General features: G+C 47.3%; 1 protein-coding gene across 2 annotated transcripts; it reads right to left on the bottom strand.

Annotated features, from left to right (window-relative positions):
- Window positions 1–857: 857 nt before the first annotated feature.
- On the bottom strand, window positions 858–22,706 carry PRDM14 (PR/SET domain 14). Of its 2 annotated transcripts, none has more exons than XM_055349627.2 (8): window positions 21,899–22,706; window positions 19,344–20,067; window positions 18,662–18,715; window positions 18,413–18,570; window positions 16,426–16,696; window positions 8,833–9,035; window positions 5,500–5,601; window positions 858–2,550 (listed from the first exon to the last, which is right to left on the bottom strand). In XM_055349627.2, exons 2-8 carry the CDS (start codon window positions 20,041–20,043, stop codon window positions 2,323–2,325), a joined length of 1,716 nt encoding a protein of 571 aa, XP_055205602.1. In that variant the 5' UTR covers window positions 20,044–20,067; window positions 21,899–22,706; the 3' UTR covers window positions 858–2,322. The 2 variants fall into 2 exon arrangements, with proteins under 2 accessions (XP_055205602.1, XP_004047181.1); XM_004047133.5 differs by lacking the exon at window positions 21,899–22,706 and adding an exon at window positions 21,325–21,878.
- Between the last annotated feature and the right edge of the window lie 4,474 nt (window positions 22,707–27,180).

Here is a 27,180-nt window from a genome sequence, read left to right as displayed (position 1 = left end):
CTAATTTTTGTATTTTTAGTAGAGATGGGGTTTTGCCATGTTAGCCAGGCTGGTCTCAAACTCCTAACCTCAGGTGATCCACCTGCTTCAGCCTCCCAAAGTGCTGGGATTACAGGCATGAGCCACTGCACCTGGCCCAGAAAAAATGCTATATTCTTAACAGGATCCATAAACCAGGCATAGAGGCTAGTTAGGAGGCTGGGCTCTGGAGCTGGGCAGACCTGGCTTTGCCTCTTAGAGGCAAATCAGCTTGCCCCACTTCTTTCATCTCTCTCAGTCTCAATTTCCTCATCTGTAAAGTGGTAAACTCAGTGGTATCATCTCACAGGGTTAATGCTCGATAGTTGTTGGCTATTATGATCCACGTATGAGATGAGTCTGATGTCTCTGTGCACGTTAGAGAAACCCATTCCCCGAACACTTGCATCAGCCGTAGGATACCATGCAGGGCACATTTTTCTTTTCAGTGGGCCTCTGTGTGTTTGTGTGTGCTCTGCACCCTGTATTAGCAAGAACCAGCTAATTAGAAAAACCCCCCAAAATATCCTGTATATTTCATACTGTCTATTAATCAATAATGAAATCAGGTTTAAACCTAGAGCAGTATCAGTATTTTTTTTTAGCCTTTCTTCATTTGGTTATCATATTTCTTCCCCAACTGCTTAACATCACAGATGGTGGGACAAATAACTTCTGTGCCCTCCAAGTAACTTTGGAGCTAAACACATTAACTGGCATTTGTTATGTGGTGGGGGAGGGGTGGGAACAACGTGTTTTAAATTAATCAAAATAAAGATGGAATATTAATTCATGACCGAAGATAGTTACAATACTAATGAAGCTCTGACTCGAATGAGTTCTTATTTATTTATATTTATTTATTTGAGACAGGGTCTTGATCTGTCACCCAGGTTGTGCACCATCATGGCTCACGGCAGCCTCGACCTCCCAGGCTCAACCGATCCTTCCGCCTCAGTGTCCTGAGTAACTGGGACTACAGGCATGTGCCACAATACCTGGCTAGTTTTTCTTTTTTTTTTTTTTGGAGAGATAGGGTTTCAGCATGTTGCCCAAGCTCGTCTGGAACTCCTGGGCTGAACCAATCTGCCCACTTTAGCCTCCCAAAGTGCTGGGATTACAGCCATGAGCCACTGTGCCCAGCCAAATTTTTACTTTTATTTAATTTATTTATGTATATTTTAGAAGTGGGAATCTTGCTGTTTCCAGGCTAGAGTGCACTGACTATTCACAGGTGTGATCATAGAGCACTACAGCCTCAAACTCCTGACCTCAAGGGATCCTCCTGCCTCGGCCTCCCAAGCAACTGGGACTACAGGTGTGTGCCACCACGCCTGGCTTTAAATTAATATTTATTTATTTAGTGGGGTTTTTGTTTGTTTTTGTTTCTGCCAAGTGCACAGTATGATAAGTGAATTTTTAGAGGATTTGTTCTAGGCCTGATGCAGTGGCTCACACCTATAATCCCAGCACTTTGGGAGGCTGAGGCGAGAGGATCAGTTGAGCCCAGGAGTTTGAGACCAGCCTGGGTAACATGTTGGGATCTGCCTCTCTGTCTCTTTATATATATAAGAATCTTTTCTATAAAGAAATATAACACGTGATGACCGCATAGTATAATTGGGGGCCCAAGGAAAATAGTAGAGAAAAAGCTACCTTTTTCTCAGATCATTGCAACCTCCGCCTCTGGGTTCAAGCAATTCCCCTCCCAAGTAGCTGGTATTACAGGCATGTGCCACCACACCAGGCTAATTTTTGCATTTTTAGTAGAGACGGGGTTTCACCATGTTGGCCAGCATGGTCTTGAACTCCTGACCTCAGCTGATCCGCCCATCTGGGCCTCCCAAAGTGTTGGAATAACAGGCATGAGCCACCACACACAGCCAACTGCAGGGACTTCTATAACCCATAAAAGGAAATAGAGAGAATCTGAATCTCTTGTTTTTACATTGTCTCCACACTCTTGAGGGCTAGTCGTTTTTTTTGTTGTTGTTTTTTTTTTTTTTTTTTTTTTTTTGAGACAGGTTCTGGTTCTGTCACCCAGGTTGAAAAGCAGTGGGGCGATCTCAGCTCACAGCAACCTCCGTCTCCTGTGCTCAAACCATCCTGTCACCTCGACCTCCTGAGTGGCTGGGACCACAGGCATGTGCCACCACCCCCAGCTGATTTTTGTATTTTTTTGGTAGAGACGGGGTTTCACCATGTTGCCCAGGCTGGTCTCGAACTCCTGGACTTGAGTGATCCACCCGCCTCTGCCTCCCAAAGTGCTGGGATTACAGGCGTTAGTCACTATGCCTGGCAGGGCTAGTAGTCTTCATGAAACTTCATGTGGGAGTAGAATGTTTCTTGATCTGAGAAGATTTTCCCACAGATGCTGCATGAGCAGCCATCATCCTCCTTGTGTGAACGCCGGACATGGCTGTCATGGGCAGCATGGGATGCAAAAGATTTACCACAGTACTTGCATTTGAAGGGCTTCTCCCCGGAGTGCTGCCTGATGTGTGTGCGGAGTATGCTGGAGGCAGTGAACCTCTGCAGAGAACAGAAATACAGAACACAAGAAAAAGTCAACTCCCATGAGCTGGACAACCAATTAAACTAAGGGGTTAATTTCACTGTTGCTCATCCTTATGGACGAACCTTGGGTTTTAAGGCCATAGAGCACTCCTGGTCATCATCAGTAGCCTTAATCCGAAAGGACTCCACTGATGTGTCCTTCTGGCTAGTTTTGAGAAGCACTGGATGTTAGAACAGTGGTTCTTCAATGGCTAGATTATCTGGAGGTCCAGTTTGTAAAAAAGCAGATTGCAGGCGCAGTGGTTCACGCCTGTAATCCCAGCACTTTGGGAGGCCAAGGCGGGTGGATCACCTGAGGTCAGGAGTTCGAGACCAGCCTGGCCAACATGGTGAAACCCCATCTTTACTAAAAATACAAAAATTAGTCAGGCATGCTATCGTGCACCTTTAATCCCAGCTTCTCAGGAGGCTGAGATGGGAGAATTTCTTGAACCCAGGAGGCAGAGGTTGCAGTAAGCTGTTATTGCGCCACTGTACTCCAGCTTGGGTGACAGAGTGAGACTCTGTCTCAAAAAAAAAAGCAGACTGCCAGCCTGGGCAACATAGCAATACCTCACCTCTACAAAAAGTAAAAAAATTACCTAGGCATGGTGGCATGTACCTGTGGTCCCAGCTATTTGGAAAGCTGAGGTGGGAGGATAACTTGAGCCAGAAGGTCAAGGCTGCAGTGAGTTATGATGGCACCACTGCACTCCAGCCTAGGTAACAGAGCAAGACCCTCTCTTTAAAAAAAAAAAAAGCAGATTGCCAACCCTACCCAAGAGAGTGTGACCCAATAAATCTGACATGAGACCCAGGAGCCTGCATTTAAACAAGCAATTCTGATGCATGTGGGTCCTAGGATCATACTTCAAGACAAACCTCATTACAGAAAGAGAAGCTAATATCGACCAGAAGCTAATATCGGCCAGTGTCTTTGCATAAGTCAGTGCCTTACTGGTTTTCTTCTTATTCTTATTCTTCTTTTTAATTTAAACTTTTTCAGATGGTTTGTAGGTTTGTTTTATTTCTTTGTTTTGAGACAGAATCTCACTCCATCACCCAGGTTGGACTGCAGTGGCACAATCTTGGCTCACTGCAACCTCCACCTCCCAGGTTCAAGCGATTCTAGTGCCTCAGCCTCCCAAGTAGCTGGAATTACAGGTGCGCCATGATGCCCAGCTAATTTTTCTATTTTTAGTAGAGATGGTGTTTCTCCATGTTGACCAGGCTGGTTTCAAACTCCTGACCTCAGGTTGATCCACCCACCTTGGCCTCTCAAAGTACTGGGATTACAGGTGTGAGCCACCACGCCCAGCTCAGTGGTGTTTTCTATGCCCATTATTTTCATTCTATTGACACACACTTTGGAGGTATTAGTTGCTCTAATCTGGTAGACTCAATGTTTTATTCCTTTTGAGAGGCTTAGAAGTAGCTGTAGGACAGCCTCTACTCCTTTTATGGCTTTACTGTAAAAAGTGTAAATGACTCAGTGACTGAAACATAATCTATACCAGTGCTTTCCAACAGGACTTGCTGCAATAATGGGAATATTCTGTACCCACGCTGTCCATCTTGGGAATCAATGGCCACATGGAGCCATTGAGCACTTAAAATGTGGCTAATGCAACCTAGGGAATGGAATTTTTCAACTTTACTTCGTCTTTACTAATTGAAATAGTCACATATGATTAACCGCTAACTGCACATTGGGTAGTACAGAGCTATTTTGGTGTAATATGTCTAAAGCGTGGTCAACCTATTGTTTCTATTATAGCAACCTCTAACCACATGATTCATCTCTGTTTTTACAACTCTGTATTCTGTGTAACATAGACTAGATGCCGCTTCTGCAATGCTCCTATAGAAAATTACATCAGTAGCATCCTTCACAGATTAAAGTAGTAATAATAGCAGTTAACATTCCAGTAGTACTTTTATGTTGTGCCAGGCACTGTTACAAGAGTTTTATATACTTTACTGATGTTATCCAACAACTTGGTAAAGACTATTCTCCCCAGTTTATCAATGTGGAAACTAACAGGAATTCATGGACTTGCTCAGGGTGGCACAGCTAGGTAAGCACCAGAGGCAGGATTTGAACCTTGGCCATGTTTGTGTTCTTAAATACTATGAAATAGTGATTTTTTTTTTTTTTTTGGAGACGGAGTTTCACTCTGCCACTCAGGCTGGAGTGCAGTGGCACAATCTTGACTCACTGCAACCTCTGCCTCTGGGTTCAAGTGATTCTCCTGCCTCAGCCTCCCAAGTAGCTGGGATTACAGGCACGCGTCACCATGCCCAGCTAATTTTTGTATTTTTAGTAGAGATGGGGTTTCACCATGTTGGCCAGGATGGTCTTGAACTCCCTATCTCCAGGCACCTGCCCACCTCAGCCTCCCAAAGTGCTGGGATTACGGGCTTGAGCCACCATGCCTCCCCACCCCCTCCTTTTTTTTTTGAGACAGTGTCTCACTCTGTCACCCAGGCTGGAGTGTGCAGTGGTGCAATCTCGGCTCACTGCAACCTCCACTTCCTGGACTCAAGCAATCTTCTCCAGCCTCAGCCTCCCAAGTAACTGGGACTACAGCCATGAGCCACTGATGCATGGAAAATTTGATTATAAGTGTGAGCCACCACACTCGGCTAGTGCTTTTAAATACTATGTAATAGGTCATCAGGTCCCCATAAATTTGGAATGTATTTTATTACATGTACTCTAAATGCCAGCTTGGCAATAGGAGGTTGGTTATATTTGACCATCTTTAGCAAACTTGAGCATATTCAGGGGTGGAAATGAGGACTGGGCTGATATTTGACTAACATTTACCAAGAACTCATTAAGCCAGGCTTTGTTTCAAGTTCTTATCCATAGACATTCAAGCAGAGCTCAGGACACATTCCTTAGTAAGAGGTTCCATTTACCTTAGTACAATACACACATTGGTATGGTCTGTCTCCAGAGTGGACTCGCATGTGTTTGTTTAGGCTGGAAGACTGAGAGAAACATTTCCCACATGTAGAACACTAAGGTGAAAAAGAAAAATATAGGTGAAATCACACCTTCCTCTAACAAGTCCATTTCAACCTTGCGTTTACCTGGGGTTAGAGAAGAACTCTTTTCCAATTTTTTTTTTTTTTTTCTTTGAGACGGGATCTCAATTTGTTAGCCAGACTGGACTGCAGTGGCACAATCACGGTTCACTGCAGCCTGGCACTCCCAGGCTCAAGCAATCCTCCCACCTCAGCCTCCTGAGTAACTGGGACTACAGGTGCGTGCCACTAAGCCAGCTAACTTAAAAAAATTTTTTTTGTAGAGATGAGGTCTCACTATGTTGCCCAGCCTTGTCTTGAACTCCAACGGATCCTCCTGCCTTGGCCTCCCAAAGTGCTAGGATTATAGCCTTGAGCCACGGCACCCAACCTGAGAGACCTCTTGCTTCAGATGTGGAATGTGGGAACTGAACAGGTTTGTGGCATATGGCAGAGGCCTGAATTAGTCCTGCTCTCTCAACAGGTAGCTGTGTGACTACAGCACATCGGTTAAATCTGGAATCTCAGTTTTCCGATCTTGCTCATGGGCAAAATACTCTGCCTTCCTCACAGAGCTATGAGTAAACTACAAGTACTGTGCAATTAACTCAACAATTATCTACGACTTACAGAGTACCTACTGTGTGCTCCACACTGCTAGAAACCAGGAGCTAGAAATCAAGGAGGGGTGACGATGAACATGTAAGCCAACATGGCAATGCACAGTAGCAGATTATCTGAGACGTGTTGAACTTGCATGAAGAGGTTAATATTTTGTTCACACGCTGTGAATAATTAATGTTGTTTCTTGACCCTGGCAACTCCTCTCGAAACTGTCTCAGGAATTCCACACCAGGTGAAGTAAACTACCAGAGAGGTGCAAGCACCGAGAGTTTGCCAGGGATAAAGCAGAAGGCCTTTGGTTTTGACATCACTTTTAAGGAAATTACACTTACTAAAGAGAAAAAACAATTTTTCTCTGAGAAAGGTTTCTGTGCTTTCACAACCTCTTTCCAGGCATGCTTATGGGGCAGAGGAGAGAGCAGATCTTTGTATTTATTTATTTATTTATTTATTTATTTATTTATTTATTTTTATTTTTGAGGCAGAGCCTCGCTCTGTTGCCCAGGCTGGAGTGCAGTAGCACGATCTCGGCCCACCGCAACCTCTGCCTCCTGGGTTTAAGCAATTCTGGCGTCTCAGCCTCCCGAGTGGCTGGGACCACAGGTGCGCACCACATGCCCATCTCTACAAAAAATACAAAAATTTAGCTGAGCATGGTGGCGTGCACTTATAGCCTCAGCTCAGCTACTTGGGAGGCTGAGGTTGGGGGATTGTTTGAGCGCAGGAGGTGGAGGTTGCAGTGAGCTGAGATCATGCCATTGTACTCTAGCCTGGGCAACAAAGTGAGACTGTCTCAAAAAAAAAAAAGATTGTTCCTCCACTCTACTGTAAGAGCAGCTCGTCTGTTGAAGGGTAAGCCATCATCTCACTATCACCAGCTTCCTCATCAGTCCTGTCATCTACTGACCTCCTGGCTGACAGTCCTCCAGTTTCTTTTCTTTTTTTTTTTTGAGACAGAGTCTCGCTCTGTCGCCCAGGCTGGAGTGCAGTGGTGCGATCTCGGCTCACTGCAACCTCCGCCTCCCAGGTTCACGCCATTCTCCTGCCTCAGCCTCCCGAGTAGCTGGGACTACAGGCGCCCACCACCACGCCTGGCTAATTTTTTATATTTTTAGTAGAGATGGGGTTTCACCATGTTAGCCACGATGGTCTCGATCTCCTGACCTCATGATCCGCCCATCTCGGCCTCCCAAAATACTGGGATTACAGGCGTGAGCCACCACTCCTGGCCTCCAATTTCAAAGAGAGCAAGCATTCTATACATCTTCTGTAATTTGGTTTTTGCTTGATAATATATTTTTTTTTGGGGGGGGGATGGAGTCTCGCTCTTGCCACCCAGGCTGCAGTGCAATGACACAGTCTCGGCTCACTGCAACCTCCGCCTCTGTGGTTGAAGCAATTCTCCTGCCTCAACCTCTAGAGTAACTGGGGCTACAGGTGCGTGCCACCACACCCGGCTAATGTTTTTATATTTTTAGTAGAGGCGGGGTTTCACCATGTCGGCCAGGCTGGTCTCGAACTCCTGACCTCAGGTGATCTGCCCACCTCAGCCTCCCAAGGTGCTGAGATTACAGGCGTGAGCCACTGCACCTGGCCAGTAAGCCATAATTTATATAATCAATTTTGTGTTGATAAACATGCAGTCTCAAACTTTTCACTATCAGAATACTGGATAGTTTTCACTTTTGCCAGTCTAATAAGCGAGAAATACCTTCACCGTCCTGATATTTTTAAATCCTTTTAGAATTACACAAATACATAACTGTAAATGTATTCAAATTTTATAGGAGTATATAATATAGTGATTAAACATGACTTTTCCAGAAGCTTAGGAAGGAAGGGAGAAATTAGGACAATTTTATGATGATTTTACTCTCAATTTTCAAAACAGGAAAATGGGCTCAAGGTCGTAGCTGCCTGAGGTATTTCTGACAAGGCCAACAGTCAAGCAAGAATGCATCTGTGCCCAAGCCTCGTCCTCCTTTTAATTAAGCCCAAGGGAATATTGTACTTTTTTGCAGCAAGCCTAGCAGAGCATCCAGGTATTTGGAATGGCTCCCTAATGTCATTACTGATTTTCTGTCTTACAAAATCCTCGGCCCACTGTAGAGGCCTTCCACTCTTTGGAAGGATCATGCCTTCGCTTCCTCCTCACCTATACCTGTCAACACACCTGCACAGATTTGGAACAAGGCGCAGTTCCCCAGGAGCACATGCCAGGCTCTTTCCTGTCTGGAACGGCTCGACTCTTTCCTGCCCAACTAACCCTGCCACCAGTATAAATCAGACACCCCATTTGTCCTTCTATACTTGGCTCAAGGCCACCTCTGTGCATCTTTCATAATCCACGTGTCCAGGTGGCCGGGGACACTCCTTCCTCCATGTTCCTCCCTCTGTGGGTACATGCATCCTAACACATGTGCATTGCTGTGCCTATTCACGCCTGCCTGTTTCGTAATACTATCCTCTCCTCCTTCAGAGAGGGTGTCCATCAGGCATCACAGTCCTGCAGCTAGCACCTACAAGGCAACTCCCCGTGTTCAGGAGCTTGGGAAGGGAGAGAGAACATGATGGTGGGTCATGTGTCCTCCTAATACTCACCTTGTGAGGCCGGTGCTTCTCATGAACATGAAGAATGTGGATCCGAAGCCGGTCCCGCTTCTCAAAGGATCGTTTGCAGAGAGAACAGGGAAATTTCCTATCGCCCTTGTCCACACAGGGGGTGTACTTGAGGTGCTTATCTCTGTAATATTTGTAGGTAAATACCTTCCCACATCTTTCACATCTGTAGCCTTCTGCAGACTCTGTCAAACACAGCAAACACAATGTCTCTTCAGTTACTTCCCTCCCTAGTTCCTTCAAGAGGATATTTATTTACTTATTTATTTATTTTTAGCCAAGAATTCTTTTGGCTACTTCAAGAGGAATTTTCTTTTTTTGAGACAGAATCTTGCTGTATTGCCCAGTCTGTAGTGCAGTGGCACGATCTTGGCTCATTGCAACCTCTGCCTCCCAGGTTCAAGCGATTCTCCTGCCTCAGCCTCCCAAGTAGCTGGGATTACAGGTGCCCGCTACCACGCCTGGCTAATTTTTGTATTTTTAGTAGAAACAGGGTTTCATCGTGTTGGCCAGGCTGGTCTAGAACTCCTGACCTCAGGTGATCAGCCCCTCTTGGCCTCCCAAAGTGCTAGGATTACATGCGTGAGCCACTGTGCCTAGTCAAGAGAATTTTCTTTTCTTTTTTTTTTTTTTTTTGAGATGGAGTCTTGCTCTGTCACCCAGGCTGGAGTGCAGGGGTGTGATCTTGGCTCACTGCAACCTCCACCTCCTGGGTTCAAGTGGTTCTCCTGCCTCAGCCTCCCAAGTAGCTGGGACTACAGGCACACACCACCACGCCCAGCTAATTTTTGTATTTTTAGTAGAGGTGGGGTTTCACCACCTTGGCCAGGACAGTCTTGATCTCTTGACCTTGTGATCCACCTGCCTCGGCCTCCCAAAGTGCTGGGATTACAGGCATGAGCCACCATGCCCGGCCGCCAAGAGAATTTTTAAAAACCTTTTTATTACAGAAAAATGTAAACATACCAAAGTGAAAATAATAGTGTAATAAACCCTCATGTGCCAAACACCAAGCTTTGACCAACTCGTAACTAATTTTGTTTTCATTTATATCACCGCTCGCCATAGTAGATTATTTTAATACTAATTCATCCTTTGACTCAAAAATATCTAACCATAATCTTTAGAAGATGACATATTTTTAAAAAGCATAATTGTGACCAGGCAAAGTGGCTCACGCCTATAATCCCAGCACTTTGGGAAGCTGAGGCAGGCGGATCACCTGAGGTCAGGGGTTCAAAACCAGCCTGGCCAACATGGTGAAATCCCATCTTTACTAAAAATACAAAATTATCCAGGCGTGGTGATACACGCCTGTAATCCCAGCTACTTGGGAGGCTGAGGCAGGAGAATCACTTGAACCTGGGAGGCGCAGGTTGCAGTGAGCCAAGATTGCACCACTGCACTCCAGCCTGGGCAACAACAGCAAAACTCCATCTCAAAAAAAAAAAAAAAAAGCTTAGTGCAGTGGCTCACGCCTATAATCCCAACACTTTGGGAAGCTGAAGTGGACAGATCGCTTGAGCCCAGGAGTTTGAGACCAGCCTGGGCAACATAGTAAGACCCCATCTCTACAAAAAAATAATAAAAATTATCTGGGCATGATAGCACACGCCTTTAGTCCCAGAGGCTGAGATGGGAGGATCACCTGAGCCTGGGGAAGTTAGTTGAGGCTGCAATGAGCAGTGACTGAGCCACTGCACTCCAGCCTGGGCAACAGAGCAACACTTTGTCTCGAAAAAAAAAAAAAAAAAACCATAACCATAATGTCATTGTCACATTGTCATACCTAAACAATTAACTCTTATTCTTTTATAGAAACATATATGTACTTATATACACACATTTATATACACACATATATATTTGTTTAATTACTTTCTGGTCAGTCCATTCAAATTAGGATTCAAACAAAGTCTACATGTTGTATATGGTTGCTATGTCTCTTAAATATCTTAACCTATAGGCTCTCTTTCCCTTTTGTTCCTTGATATGTACTGTTGAAGAGACCCTTCCACCAGCCTCATTTAAGGGCAGTGCAACCCTGCAGCTCTTGAACACATTCCTGCCTGGCACTTGTTACAAGGTTAATACACTGAGGCACTGAGGCCGACCTATTTCTCTTTGTGCCTTTAAGATCAGCCTGAGTTACAAGCTCAGAGCAGTCACCAGGACACCCGCAGCTGACTTCTCAGGCTTCACAGTGCTGTTCTATTCTACACAATTCAAGGGGCCTTCTTAGTTTATACTTCATTACTCAAAACTTGTGGCAGATTCCAGAGCTAGAATCTTTATGTATAGAGTAAGGTTGAAAGCATCTTGACTTCCCTAATGCACAGGGTTACCGTGATGACTAATTTGATTCTAACACTTACCGAGTCTTACCAATGTGAGTGATACTATCACTGAATGGCAGACAAGACTGAGAGAGCTAAATCTGTTTTTATCAATGGAGGAGGGAGGAGGAGAGAAGTTAGAGAGGGTGCAGCTAGACTCTAGCAAAGCAGGTCCCACGTCCAGGGGTGTCTATGTGTTGGGGGAAGGCGAGAGAACAGGGGCCACCTACAAAAGCATCCCTGCAGAGGACACTCTGGATTCCAGAGGATAAAGTGGCTTTGACTATGAATGCACCACAGAGATCTCATTGTTTGACCCCAGGGAGGAAGAGCAGCCAAGAGTGAGTCTATGCAAGAGTCTGCAGATAGAAATCTTCTCAGCATCAGGACAGCAGGGAAGCTGTCCATCAGGGGCTTTGTTAGTTGACAACTACATCCCAGGCACGTTTAACAGGTGGCTAAGGAAATAAACTATTCATTAAGTAAATAACCAGGAAGGCAACTGCCAGCCCCAAGCTGATCCATCGCCCTGCTCTGTCTATCACTTTCATTGAGGTGCTAATACTCTCAGAATCCCCGTGCTGGGACACTTTTTTGGCACAGAGGTAGAATTTTTATTGGTCAGAAATACCTGGCCTTCCTGCTTCCTGGGGTGGGAAGGGAATTGAGGGTCAGCAATTTTACAAACCTAAGTACTAAAGCACACCAAAATTCAGAATAAAGTTTCAGTACTGAGTTTGCTTAAGAACAACCACTTAGGTAGAAATGAAACCTAATTTCATCTTGTTCCCTATCCTTCCTAATTTTATCTTGTTCCCTATCCTCCCTCCCCCTAGCTCTTCACACCTCCACACCCCAAAACACACACACAAATTCCCTCTCTCCCTCACTAGAGGGGAATGCTTGCATATTCAAATAACCCGCCCACATAGAGTCTAGACCCTTCCCTCACCACTCAAGACCTTAAAGAGGAAGGCTCCCACCTACCACCAATCCTCACCAAAAAGCCTTTGGGGAAAAAAACTCATTTGAGAATGCAATGGAATTTTAATTTTTCTTTCCTTTTTATCACATCCAAACCATTCATATTAACAGATTAACAAATTAACATTCATTTATAATTATTCCCAAGAAATGAAGTTGTTTACAAGTTTCCCTCCATTGTCCAAAATATATGTCCTCATAATAATGCTGTAAGCATCAGGTATCACTTGGTTCAGAACTGGAATACAAGTATCTTATCTGCATGCTGGGTATCCCCTGCACTTAACCATCATAAGCCCTCATTCTGTTGCTTGCTCTGATTGCCTCTGATATCTGCATACTCTTCCATGTTAATAACAAACAGGTTGAGTATCCTTTTTCCGAAATGCTTGGGACCAGAAGTGTTTTGGATTTCAGGTTTTTTTCGAACTTTGGAATATTTCATATACATAATGAGGTATCTTGGGGATGGAACCAAAGTCTAAATATAAAGTCCATTTATGTTTTGTTTTATACATACTTTATACACATAGCCTGAAGGTAATTTTTTTTTTTGAGATGGAGTCTTGCTCGGTCTGCAACCTCTGCCCCCCAGTTTCAAGCTATTATCCGGCTCCAGCCTCCTGAGTAGCTGAGATTACAGGCATCTGCCACCATGCCCAGCTAATTTGTTTGTATTTTTAGTAGAGACGGGGTTCCACCATGTTTGTCATGCTGGTCTCAAACTCCTGACCTCAGGTGATCTGCCTGCCTCGGCCTCCCAAAGCGCTGGGATTACAGGCATGAGCCACCGTGCCTGGCCCACCTGAAGGTAATTTTACACAATATTTTAAATAATTTTGTGCATGAAACAAAGTTTGTGTTAAGTACTGGTGTGTGGAAATTCCCACTTTTGGCAATATGTCAGTGCTCAGTTTCAGATTTTAGAGCATTTTGGATTTAGGATTTCTTGATTGGAGCTGCTGAGCCTGTATCATCATTTACTTAATTATTATACTACTGAACATTTAGGTTGTTTGTGATTTTTCACTCACAAGAGTGGTGCCACAGTTAAAAATCTTCATAAGCATAGCTTTTTCCTTTTGGACTATTTCTCGATAATAAATTTCCAGAAGAGTATTACTGAGACATCAAAGTTACAAACATTGTAATAATTTGATACATATGGTGAAAAAATTTCTCAAAAATGGCCGGCCATGGTGTCTCATGCCTGTTATCCCAGAATTTAGGGAGGCCAAGGTGGGTGGATCACTTGAGGCCAGGAGTTCAAGACCAGCCTGGTCAAAATGGCGAAACCCCATCTCTACTAAAAATACAAAAATTAGCTGGGTGTGGTGGTGCATGCCTGTAATCCCAGCTACTCGGGAGGCTGAGGCAGGAGAAATGCCTGAACCCTGGAGGCAGAGGTTGCAGTGAGCCTAGATTACACTACTGCACTCCAGTCTGGGTGACAGAGTGAGACCCTATCTCAAAAAATAATAATGATTTCTCAAAAGGATAATAACCATCTTGCCAGTTACTAAGCAGGTACTTTTCTCAAATCCATTGTTCATTTTTCTTTCTTTCATTTTTTTTTTTTTGAGATGGAGTCTCACTCTGTCACCCAGGCTGGAGTGCAGTGGCACGATCTCAGCTCACTGCAACCTCTGCCTCCTGGGTTCAAGCGATTCTCCTGCCTCAGCCTCCTGAGTAGCTGGGATTACAGGCATGCGACACCACACCCAGCTAATTTTTTGTATTTTCAGTAGAGACAGAGTTTCACCATGTTGGCCAGGCTGGTCGTGAACTCCTGACCTCAGGTGACCCAACCACCTTGGCCTCCCAAAGTGTTGGGGTTACAGGTGTGAGCCACCACGCCCAGCCTGTTGACTTTTATTTCGAAAGGAGTTGGTACATTTCAGGAAGTGACCGACAGGTCTTGGTTTGGTGCTAAGTAGGAGACAACTTAGAGCTCCACAGATCATAGAGAATCCCAACCATTTTTGCCTCCATTCCTATCTTTACCTACATTCCCACACCCACACCACCCACCAAAACACTTCTGGTCCCAGGCATTTCAGAAAAAGGATACTCAACCTGTATGCAGATATCAGAGGTGATCAGAACAAGCAACAGAATGAGGGTTTATGATGGTTCAGTGGCAGGGGGAACCCAGCATGGACATAAGATACCTGGGGGAGTAGGAAGATAGTTCACCAAAACAATCCTGACAGCCCCTCATCATTGGGACCATTATTTATCATTAGATAAATAATGACGGCTGACTGCTCATTATTTATCATTAGATAAATAATGACTGCTCATTATTTACCCCCTAATTTCTGGACATTTCCTTGCCTTCTGCTTCACTGTTCCCTGAGCCTGATTGCCTTCCCTCTCTCCCTCTGCCTTACACGTGCCTTATTTCATCTCATCCCTAAGCAGCTTTTTCTAGCTTAGTTCTAATGTCTTCCTCTCACTCAGTACGCACTGGGATCCAGAAGCGCGAGATACTAAAGTGTTTAGGGTTATTTCCTGCCCTGAAGCATCTCAGCCTAGCGGGAAAACAGGCATGCAGATGCCATTCACTTTTTTTTTTTTTTTTTTGAAACGGAATCTCGCTCTGTCGCCCAGGCTGGAGTGCAGTGGCGCAATCTCAGCTCACTGCAAGCTCCCCCTGCTGGGTTCACGCCATTCTCCTGCCTCAGCCTCCCGAGTAGCTGGGACTACAGGGGCCCGCCACCACGCCCGGCTAAGTTTTTTGTATTTTTAGTAGAGAAGAGGTTTCACCGTGTTAGCCAGGATGGCTATGATCTCCTGACCTCGTGATCCGCCCGCCTCACCTCCCAAAGTGCTGGGATTACAGGCGTGCGCCACCACGCCTGGGACATTTTTTTTTTAAACCTGCTCCTTACACATTTATTACATCATAATCATTTGCCTTCTCTCTCTCTTTTTTTTTTTTTTTTTTTTGAAGATGGAGTCTTGCTCTGTTGCCCAGGCTGGAGTGCAGTGGTGCGGTCTTGGCACATTGCAACCTCTGTCTCCTGGGTTCAAATGATTCTCCTGCCTCAGCCTCCCGAGTAACTGGAACTACAGGTGCGTGCCACTACGCCCCGCTAATTTTTTGTATTTTTAGTAGAGACGGGTTTTCACCATGTTAGCCAGGATGGTCTTGATCTCCTGACCTGGTGATCCGCCCGTCTCGGCATCCCAAAGTGCTGGGATTAGAGGCGTGAGCCACTGTGCCCGACCTGAGACGAGGTTTTACCATGTTGGCCAGGCTAGTCTTGAAGTCCTGACTTCAAGTGATCCGCCCATCTCCGCCTCCAAAAGTGCTGAGATTACAGGTGTGAGCCACAGTATCCGGCCTGCCTTCTCTCTTATTTACAGCAATTTACATTTATCTTGTTCCATCTACCAGATTAGTAGTTCCTAAACTTTAGTGTATATAGAAATCACTTGGAGAGCTTATTTAACATGTAGATTCCAAAGTCTCACCCCTAGAGTGGGCTGGTGGTTCCCTCGCCCCTTGCTACTGGAATGTGGTCCAGGAACCAGGACCAGTAGCACTCCCTGCAAGATGATAAAAATACCAAATCCTGGGACCCTACCCTGAGTGAGAACCAGCATCATGAAGATCCCTGGGTATTCATTCCCACATTAAAGTTTGAGAGTGAGAGTCCAGCTCAGTATTTCTCAAACTTGCCTGAGACCCATAGTAGGCAATGTATTTTATGCTTGACACCCACCATACCCACATACATCCATGTGAAATAGAAATTTCACAAAACAATCCTTACTCTTAAGGGATTCCCATCAATATTTTCTATTCTACTCTATACTTTTTTTTTTTAATGTGGGTCTTGACCACTAAATTGATTTCCCACCCCACTAAGACATGCAACTCTGCAACCCACCATTTGAAAAACACTGCTCTAGTGATTAGACTTCAGCTACATTAGCCTGGGCAGAGATGAATCAGAAACTGGCTCACCTATGGTAGAAGTTACATCCATTTAGTAGATTTTCTTTTATTCTTGGGGTGGAAGGTAGGGAAGAAGAACAAGTCTTTATAAATAGGAGTAGCTTCCGCAGCTTTGGGAAACTGAGGATGCTTTCCTTCACCTGGGTAATGCCCCCCTGGTTAGAGACACTCTCGGTTAGTCCTCTGCATTAGCCTTTAGGAGGGAGGAGCTGTGCATGGAGGGTTTGTGGAAAAGAGCCCAGTCCTACTGGGATGCCCTCATTGGGCAAGGCGAGGGTGTGCACTCACCTTCAGAGGGCCCAGATGGCTGCTTCCCTGGCTCTGTGACCTGAAGGCTCACAGGAATATCCAGAAATTTCTCATAGCAGTCTCCATACCACACAAGGAGCTCTTGGTTCTGATGGATCTCTTTGCAGCTCTCATAAAATATATGCCCTTGACACTGCACAGCAACTAGGTTCTGCTCCTTGGGGAAGCGGGCACAGTTGACATAGGACATCCAGTTCCCCGTACCTCCTTTTCCATCTATAAAGTGGCTCAAATGACCATCTTCAAAGATCTAAATGAAATAAGACATGAAGTTTGTCTTTTTTTGGGTCTAATCTACAAAATAATTTTTTTAATACTTGTAACCTAAATATCACACTTGAGTCCACCAAATACACTTCTATCATTCTGATTTCTATGTCATTACAAGTAGTTTATAAATTTACTTATGCCAACATAGATTTGTTAGTTTAAGGACACCTCTCTAGGTAATGTCACATATTGGGTTTTTTTGTTTGTTTTTTTCAGAGACAGAGTCTCATTCTGTTGCCCAGACTGGAGTGCAGTGGCTCAATCACAGGTCACAGTAGCCTCGAATTCCTGGGCTCAAATGATCCTCCCACCTTAGCCCCCTGAGTAGCTGGAACTAAAGGCATGCACCATCACGCCTGGCAAATTTTTTTAAAAAATTTTTTTGTAGAGACAGAGCCTCATTCTTTCCTAGGCTGGCCTCAAACTCCTGGGTTCAAGTGATCCTCCCACCTTGGCCTCCTAAAGTGCTAGAATTACAGGTGTAAGACACTGAGCCTGCCTAATGTGACATATTCTAAAAGATTCTTACTTTTATCACTTTCTTGCTTCCCAAATTCCTATAGTGAGCACATGTTAATTTCATAAGCAGAGGTAAGTGAAACAAAAAGGTTTTATTTAATTCCACCACTTAAACACAACTGAATAGTTTTATATTTTACTCCCAGTTAGTTTTCATGCATATTAATGGAGCTATAGATTATTTCTTTCAAGGCCAGGCCTGGTGGCTCACACCTGTAATCCCAGCACTTTGGGAGGCCAAAGCAGGCGGATCATGAGGTGAGGAGTTCGAGACCAGCCTGGCCAACATGGTGAAACCCCTCTCTACTAAAAATACAAAAATTAGCCGGGCATGGTGGCACATGCCTGTAATCCTAGCTACTCGGAAGGCTGAGGCAGGAGAATTGCTTGAACCCAGGAGGTGGAGGTCACAGTGAGCTGAGATCACGCCACTGCACTCCAACCTGGGTAACAGACAAAAACTCTGTCTCAAGAAAAAAAAACAAAAACAAAAACAAAGAAAGATTACTTCTTTCTCTGCTGCTGGCAATTTCGCTGTCTCCAACGTTTTGTTATTATAAACAACCCTAGGATTAACATATTCCACATAGCCTCAATTTCAGATTATTTTCCTGTACTATATTCCTAGAAGTAGAAATTCAGGGTCAAGGGACTTTGAACATTTTAAGGCATCTGATACATTCTGACAAATTTTCTCTTGCAGGTAATAAACTGCAGTCCCACTAGCATATCCCTAATATATCATCACTAGATCTTGAAAAGTATCTGGTTATTTTTTTTAATCCTTGACTAATTTTATAGGTGAATAATATTGAATTTTAAAACTTGTTTTTATTCTCTTTAGCATAGTTTCAGCACTCTATAATATCTAAAGCATTTGGTTTTGTCTGTAAATATAATACAATGTATTGATTCTTTAAATGTATATTCCATTGCTAATCTTCCAGACTAAAATGACTTAAGGCACCCACAAAACACAGAATTCATGCAGAGGTGCTATCCTCATGGAGCAAACACTGGCCATTCCTTCCTTTTACAGGCAACACAAACCACAGATATCCGCCCTGGATGTCCTCTCTCTCTGACCAGGACTCTCCTAAAAGGGCAAAGGCCAAGATTTCCCCGGACTAATCTCCCGCCCCATTTTCAGCAGCAGACCCACCAGAAACAGATTTACCTCCCACATCACAGAATTGTCTCCGTAGGTCTTCACTTCACTGGCGTTGACCACTTTACCTTGAAAGGGCCCAAACCTGACTCCTTTGGCAATAAAACTACTGCAGAACACACCAAAATGTGGGACTTCACCAAACACCGTCTGCATGAGGCATAGACCTAGGGGAAAGCCGAGGCAGGAAAAGAGAATGAGGAGAGTTGACTCTGCATTAGTTCAGGGAAAGAAATCCATGCAAGGAGTCCTGCCTACCTTCTGGAAGTTGAAGGGAGTCTTTATCCAGAGTTTGAGGAAGAGAATCAGATCCTAGCAAAAGGCAGGTTAAAACAATTTTTCATTAAAAATGCATTATAAAGTGCTTTTATGAGGTGTTTCCCTCCTTAACTCCCTAAAGGTAACCATCATCCCAGTTTGATATTTGTTTGTTGTTTCTATTTTTCCCTGCTCATTTTACATGGTCTGTTCATATACGATTTCACTGTAAACAATTCCATATACAATTTCTCATTTGAGACTCAGAACAGCCTCATGGAAGGTTATGTAATTAACCCCATTAGGCAAATTCAAGGAATTTGAGGATCAGAGGTAACGCCTGACTAAGGTCAGCGTAGCTAGCTGAGCTGGGACTGTTAGGTGTGAACTGCCGAAGGCTGTCATTGCATGTTAGCATAGAATCTGAACCTACCTGGGAGTTCACTGCAGGAACCATTTCTCTCTTGGTCCTCAGCTATCACTAAAACCAACCTTAGTCATGCAGTTAAGCAAGCAGGGCCTCAGAAGTGAGCCTAGAACAGCCCTGGCTCTCATGGAGGTACTTCCCCCTTCCCGCACTCTGCAGCCTCAGCTCCACCTGGAAGCGCCTCTTCCCGGACACTCCCGTTCCCGCCTGCATTCCCGTCCAATTCGACTCCCAAATGGTGTGAACTCCCTTTACCAGAGCTGTCTGGGGGGACCAGGAGGCCTGAAATCGCATGGTGCAGGCTGGCTGGGTGCTCCAGGCTGGGAGTGACCCCGTACAGAACGAAGTGCAGGTCCTCCTCCGTGAACTGGAACCGAGCAGGGGACTTCTCTTCTTGGTTGGAGGGTTTGGGACCATCCTCTGACTGCTTGCTGGGTGAGCAAGGTAATAACTGGGAGATCCTCAGCCCCTCAGGTAACAGAGAAGCATCCGCAGGGGGCGGTGGAATTAAAGTGTCAGGTCCACAACACGGGCCACTCTCGTTGTCGCCACCAATGATTTGGTGGCCCAGATCTTCACTGCTGGCACCCGTGTACTCGTGGCTGCTGCTCAGGAAGGGCGGCACTTCCCTGGGGACGTGGGGAATTGGGTACCACGGTGGCAGCTTGCTGTACCAGGGCAGATCGTAGAGAGGCTCCCTCGGTAGACCCAGACCCGGGCTCAGCAAGGGAGGCGCCATCCGGAAGGGGAAGGGGGGCATGGCGGGGGCAGCAGACGCTGCGGCCTCCAGCTGCCGGAAAGGTTGGAAGTCTTCCTCCACGGTGGCCAGGCTGTTTCTGTAGTGTCCATAGGCCGGGAAAGGCGTGTAGTACGCGGCCAGGTTCTGCGGGCTGCTCTCCGGCGGGTAGCACACCTTGTCCTGAGGCACGGCCTCACTTGGCCGGGGTAGAGCCATCCCGGGACCGCACGCTCGGCGGCTCTGCGGAAAAGCGGGCGCCGCTGAGGACACCGCGCGGGGGCTTCCCGGGGTCCGACCCGCGCCTCCCCACCAGCCTCCTCCACCCGAGCCAGCCCCAGATCCAAGGGAACAGGATAAACGCCCCCAGTCCGACCCCGCCAGCCCGCTCCCACAATTAAGACAAAACGAAAAAACAGCAATAGAAGCAAACATAAAAAAGCCCCAAACGGAAATCAGCCGGGATCCCGCCCGACTCTAAATTCCGGGTTAGTGTTGCCTTCCCCTTCCCTCTCCAAGCACCCCTTCCCCAAGCCCGGCCGCCTTCCCACACCCGCTCTCCGCTTTCGGCCCCCAACCCGGTTCCTGCAAAACCCGTTGAAGTTCCCTTTCCTTCCTTCTTCTCGGTCCTACAAAACTCTTTGGTAGGGTCTGTGGGAGCCGCGGGGCCCTCCCAACCTCGGGGCTGGGCCGGGAGCCGAGCGCAGGCGGTCGGAGGGCAATGGAGCAAGCGACAGCTCCACGAGCTCCTGGACCCTCGGCTGGGAGGGAAGAGCCGAGGACCCTGGGTCGCACAGCGCAGATGGAGACGCGCTCCCAGAGCCCCCGGGCAGGCCCAGGGACCCCGCGACCTGCTCCGGCCCGGCGGTCTGACCCCGCGGGTCCTGGCGGTCCTGACTGCCCGCAGGGGAGGGGCGCGCCACTTTTGGCTGCCCTAGGATGCGCCGCCTGAACCTCTTTTCCCTCGCGGGCAGCGTCCGCCACATTCCCCGGGTTCCTCGGAAACTCCAATCATTCTACCAGGACTATTGGGGCCTGGGGTCGCCCCTCGGGAGCCGCGTGGACAAGCCCTGGCCAGGTGGGAGCGAAGAGCCTCGGCGACTGCCAGTCCTCCCGCCCCCGGGAAAGGATGGCGTTATAACAGACAGGCAGCAAGTTCACCGAGGCTGAAGAATGAAGCCCCTTCAGGGCCGGCGGGTCTTGAGATCAATGAGCCCAATAAGAAAACCAAGCAGGGTCATGACTCAGAAATTAAAGAACACGGGGTCAGGAGAAGAGGTCAGCCACGACACAGGCAGCAGTCCGTCTCCTCCCGATCCTCCAAAGGCGCCCCTCTCCTAGCCTCCTCCGACCTCAGGGATCTGCAACTTGGGATTCAAAGCCCCCGAGAGGGCAGAACGACCATCCAAAACGAACTGCGCCAGCGAGTGCTGCCGCCCTCCCCAACGGCCCTGGAAGACCACCGCCCCGGGCCCCAGGCGCGTCCTGTCCGGTGCCTACCTCCGACACCACCTCCAAGAGCGCCACCGCGGAGCGGGCGCCTCCTGGACGCTGCGGGGCCACTCGGGCTCGGTAGACTTCGGGCGGGCCCTGAGGGCTGAGCCAGGCTTAAGAGGGCGGGCGGGGCGGCGGGGCCGCGGGGCATCGACAGGTCGAGGGTAGGGAATTGACCCGGCCCACGCAGATCCCCGCGTCGTCTTCTCCCCGCCCACCGCAGCCATTGGCCGACTCTCGACTCGCCCTCTGTCCCCTGGGGTCGCTCACTTAACTCATCAGTTTTCCAAACCCTCCCTGGGACCCTAGTGGAGAGCACTCGCCGCTGGCCTTCTAGGGCAGGCAGTATTGCCGCTCCAGGCGTGCGGAGTCGGGGAGAAAAAACCGGACACGTGTGCTACCCAGGGCCCCCAGATAAGCCCCTCCGCGCGCACACACACCCTGAACCGGAGTCCAGAAGGCCGGACTCGCGTCCCGGGGTCGAGCCCCTTACTCTCCGCTCCCAGTTCGGAAGAGCCCAGCCTGCCCGAAGGCGGCGTCTGACCCGCTGGTGCACCTGGTGGGCGTCTGTTCCTGATACCTGGGGACGAGGCGGGAGCGCCTTGAGCGCTGGGAAGCTTCGCCTCGCGAGTCCCCGGCAGTGACACGTGGGGGCGTTGGGCCCGGCACCCCCGACGCTTCCGAGGTTTCGGGTGGTCTTTTTGCTCTCTCGGGGGCTTTTATTCCTTAAGTGGCTTTAAACGACCGAGGATGGGCCTCCCGCGCCGCCGCAGCTGTCACTTCCTTCGGGAAAGGCTAGCGACCTTGGACGCGCAGGCTCTGAAAACCAAGGTCCAGACCCATACCGAGCGCCCAAAGACCGCATTTGAATTCCCCTCGCCGGCCATTGAGGGAGAGAAAGGAACGCTTAGTTCCATTCACATTCACAGAAAGAAGCGCCGAGGGTGGGGGAAACGCAGTCTTGCTGGGTGAGCCGGGCCAGGTTCCTCGCCTCCCCCCCGGCCGCTGCTTCCTCTTAGCTGAATGGGGAGCGACCCGCCCCGGGCGCGGCCTTCGGGGCTGAAGACTGAGGTGCAGCCTCACCCCCGGCCTGGCAGCGGCTTGGAAGAGAGAGGGAAAGGAGGAACATCTACCCGGCTAAGAGACGCCGCCAGAGTCCCTAAAGCTGGCGGGGGACGGAGGCCGGGGTCCCGGATCTTCAGAGCGCCCGCAGCCGGGCTTCTGGGCTTCTCGGTGCGGGGAACCTGACCCTGTAGCCTTCGCCAGGGCGCGGCGGGGCTGCAAGAAGGGAGGAAGGAGTGGGACTCGAGCCTTCGAGGGCGCGGGCGGCGTGCACTCAGCCTTGTCTCCCGGCGCGCCCTGCCGCCTGCTCGCCCCCTTTGTCGCACCGGGTGGCCCTGGTCCCCGCGCCCGCCCGCCCCCGACGCCTTCGCGTGGTTCCGCGCTGCCCGCGGCCAGCCCCGTTTCGCTTCGCAAGGAGCGTGTTGTTTTCTCAATCGAAATGGGATCAAGATCCCAGGGTTTCCTCGTCTCCTTGTTTTGAGGTGATAGGATCTTAGCCAATAGATCGAAAACGTGAAAAGTACCCGTCGCCTCTTGTCCCAAGTGCCTCTGTGGAAGGATCGTTTACTTGGAAAAGTAGAATAAATTCTGTTGCCGTTTTCCTTACGGAGGCGTGCTCACCCCAGAGCTCCTAGACCCACTGGCATTCGCTATACTTCCTCCTGGGCTTTACAGGTAGGATTTCAAGAATGATATGGGGGCACCTGGGTGATCTGTGGGTGGCAGGTCCTCAAGAGGACGTTTTTTCGTGCACGGAAGTGTCGTGGCTTTATTTTAGCAGAAGCAATATCAAACCTTATCTTAGAGGTTTGTTTTGCAAAGAATCCAGAGTTTACTATATTTGACACTATTTTAAAATAACACTTGCTTGTTTTAAGAAGTTGGGAGAAATCGATAAAAGAAAAGTTGAAATCCATGCTTCCCATTTCTACTCTAGGAGATAATCCTGATCAACAGTTTGGTTTGCTCCCTACCCCCATTCCTTAAAAACAAACAGACAAACAGACAAACAAACAAACAAACCAAAACCCACTATACTTCTAGATTGTGTAGGATTACGTAGGATTTTGTAAAAATAAAAATGGGATTATACTTCACCCGTTTCTGCAACGGCCTAGCTCCTACTAGTAATCATTCCCTATCAGTATAGTAGAATTAACCTTATTTTAGTATTATCATTATTATTTTGAGACAGGGTCTCACTTTGTCACCCAGGCTGGAGTACAGTGGTATGATCTTGGCTCATTGCAGCCTCTGCCTCCTGGGCTCAAGCTGTCCTCCCGTCTCACCACCCGGCCCCTTCCCCTCAACTAGCTGGGACTATAGTCATGCGCCACCAAGCCAGGCTAATTTTTGTATATTTGTGTGGAGACAGGTTTCACCGTGTTGCCCAGGCTGATCTCAAACTACTGAACTCAAGGGATCCATCCACCTTGGCCTCCCAAATTGCTGGGATGGCAGACCTGAGCCACCACACCGGCAAATTTATTCTTTATAATGGTTGCATGGTACAGAATTTCCATTTTATAGGTGTGCTCATAGTTTCTCAGCCTCCTCTTGAAAGGTATTTAAGTTGTTGCCAGTTTTTCAATACTTCCGGCAATGTACAGAAACACTGATACAGATACATAGTTGTGCTACTGTGCCTTGTAGAAGAAATATCCAGGTGTGAAGTTGCTGGATCAACAGGTATAAACACTGATCATTTAAACAAGTACTTCAAGACTGGGTGCAGTGGCTCACACCTGTAACCCCAGCACCTTGGGAGGTTTAAGTGGGTGGATCACTTGAGGTCAGGAGTTCAAGACCAGCCTGGCCAACATGGTGAAACCCCATCTCTACTAAAAATACGAACATTAGCCAAGCATGGTGGCACAAGCCTGTAATCCCAATTACTCGGAGGGCTGAGGCAGGAGACTAGCTTGAATCCAGGAGGCAGAGGTTGCAGTGAGTCAAGATCATGCCACTGCACTCCAGCCTGGGTGACAGAGTGAGATTCTGCCTCAAAAAATACAAAATAAACAAGTACTTCAAACCATACCAATTTATACTTCCTCCAGCAGTGAGGGCAAGTGCCTATTTCTCCATGCTTCATCTAATACCGAATATTGCCAATTCCTTTTTTTTTTTTTTTTGAGACAGGGTCTCACTCTGTCGCCCAGGCTAGAGTGCACCTCAACTGCCCCAGCTCAAGCGATCCTCTCATCTCAGCCTGTCTAATTTTGTGTTTTTTGTAGAGACAGGGATTTCACCATGTTGCCCAGGCTGATGTCAAACTCCTAAGTTCAAGTGATCCACCTGCCTCAGCCTCCCAAAGTGCTGAGATTACAGACATCTGCCACCATGCCCGGCCTTAAATTTTTTTTTCTTTCATAGAGACAGGGCCTCACTCTGTCACTTAGTCTGGAATGCAGCAGCATAATTGTGGCTCACTACTGCCTCCAACTCCTGGGTTCAAGCAATTGTCCTGTGTCAGCCTCCCCAGGAGCTAGGACTACAGGTATGTGCCACCACACCCGCCTAACCTTTTAATTTTTTGTAGAGGCGGGGGTCTTGCTATATTGCCTAGGCTAGTCTCAAATTCCTTGTGTAAAGCCATCCTCCCACCTCAGCCTCCCAAAGTACTGGGATTACATGTGTGAGCTACCACACTTTGGGAGTATTGCCAATTCTTTAAAGCTGCTTGTCTTTCACATAAGAAGTAAAATCGTATTCTAATTGCCTTTTAGTCATTTACATAACAAAGTTTCTTTTGAATGCCTGCCTATTGATGGGCCAGTCAGCAAGCCAAGTATAGGGAATACAATTGTGAACAAAGCAGTCTTGATCCCCTTAAAAGCCTAATGAAGAAGGTCTGTATGTGTGTAAATACTTGATGAATGAGTCACTATGAACTGCAATAAGGAGGGAAGAAAGTGTAGTACAAGTAACGAGCCTCAATCTAGGCTGGGAGTACAGGAGGGTTCTCCTAACCTATCAAATTGGAAAGATGTGTAGAAATGAACTTGGTGAAGGGGATGAAGACAAGTGGTACTCCAGGGTCACAGAACCCTTGGTGCTAAGGCCTTAAGCCTGGAGGAAGCTTGGCTGATTCACAGAACTGGTGCCAGGAGACAGCTTGAGGTTGGAACGTCAGCAGACACCAGGTCTTGCAGAGAACACTTGCTAAGATGTAAGTATCCTTACAGCTTTACTTCCAAGTATTCACCAAGAAGTAGTAAGAAGTCACTGCAGACATCAGCATACTTCATCACTAAAGAACTTCGGCATGCATATCATTAAATCAAATTCAGCATTTGTTTACGGTTCTTTTTTTGAAAGGTAAAATTTACATATGATGAATGCATGTATCTTGGCTATACCATAAATTTTGACAGTTGATGGCTGGGTGCAGTGGCTTATACCTGTAATCCCAGCACTTTGAGATGCCGACGTAGGGAGGTCCCTTGAGTCCAGGAGTTGGAGACCAGCCTGGGCAACATGATGAAACTCTGTCTCTACAAAAAAATACAAAAATTAGCTGGGCATGGTGGTGCATGCCTGTAGTCCCAGCTACTCAGGAGGCTGAGGTGGGAGGATGGCTTCAGCCCAGGAGGTGGAGGTAACAGTGAGCCAAGATGGCACCACTGCACTCCAGCCTGGGTGACAGAGTGAGGCCCTGCCTCAGAAAAAAAAAAAAAAAGTATTGACTGGGTGCAGTGGCTCACACCTGTAATCCCAACACTTTGGGAGGCCGAGGTGGGTGGATCACTTGAGGTCAGGAGTTCAAGATCAGCCTGGGCAACATGGCAAAACACCATCTCTACAAAAAATAGAAAAATTAGCCATATATAGTGACATGCCAGTGGGAGGCTGAGGTGGGAGGTTCACTTAAGCTGGAAAGGTGGAGGTTGCAGTGAGCTGTGATCGTGCCACTGCACTCTGGCCTGAGCTACAGAGCGAGAACTTGCCTCAAAAAAAAAAGAAGAAAGAAAAAACATTTTGACAGTTGTATAAACAAGTGTAGCCTCAATCCCTATCACAATATAGAATTTAACACCCCAGAAACGCCTTCAAGTCACTTCCCAGGTAATCCCTGTTCCCATTCCCTCCCCCAGTAACTGTTCCATTTTTTTCTTCTTCCAGACATGCAGTTTTGCCTGTTCTGACTTCCTGTAAATGGAATTTTATAGCACATGCTCTTCACTATATATTTCAAGAGGCTTAGCTCTTTGATAGGGGAGAAGCTTTGAGGCACCCCGAAGAAAGCAAACCACATTTATGTCCCACCACAGGGGTAATTATTGGAAACCCATTTAGAGGAGTTCAAATGGGCCTTGAAGTTTGGTTCCTGCCCATGCCCATCTTAATGGCTTGCTTTCGCCAAGAGTATATACTGACAGCCAGTGAGGCGTGCCTGGTAGGGACAGTGTTGTCTGCAATGGCAGCCAGTGTGTCCCTGTGTTGGCGGGTGGTCCCACCTGGGACCTCAGCAAGGCCCTCTCCACTGGAGAAACTCTGGTGCTTCCAAGAAACCATCCTGGGAACACCAGAGAGTATCTTCATGTATTTACCTCCAAATCTGCCTCAGTACTTTTTCTTTGATATGGAGGCCCAATTTTAGCATCCTGTAATGGCCGCCTTGAACCCCTCCAAGGTCATGGAATTTTTTTCTTATCTCGATGGACCAGTATTTTTGTAAGGGCCCCCTGTTTAGGGTAAGTGATCAGACAGGGCATTTCTCCTAGCATCTAGATCACTCTAGACCTAGATACTACCTATTCCTTGGGTAGCATTAAGGTATTTTGAAGTTCCACTTTG

This window comes from Gorilla gorilla, chromosome 7, assembly GCF_029281585.2.
Source record: "Gorilla gorilla gorilla isolate KB3781 chromosome 7, NHGRI_mGorGor1-v2.1_pri, whole genome shotgun sequence".
Lineage (NCBI taxonomy): Eukaryota > Metazoa > Chordata > Mammalia > Primates > Hominidae > Gorilla > Gorilla gorilla.
The sequence above is the reverse complement of the archived record's forward strand: the minus strand, read 5'-3'. Positions and strand labels throughout refer to the sequence as shown.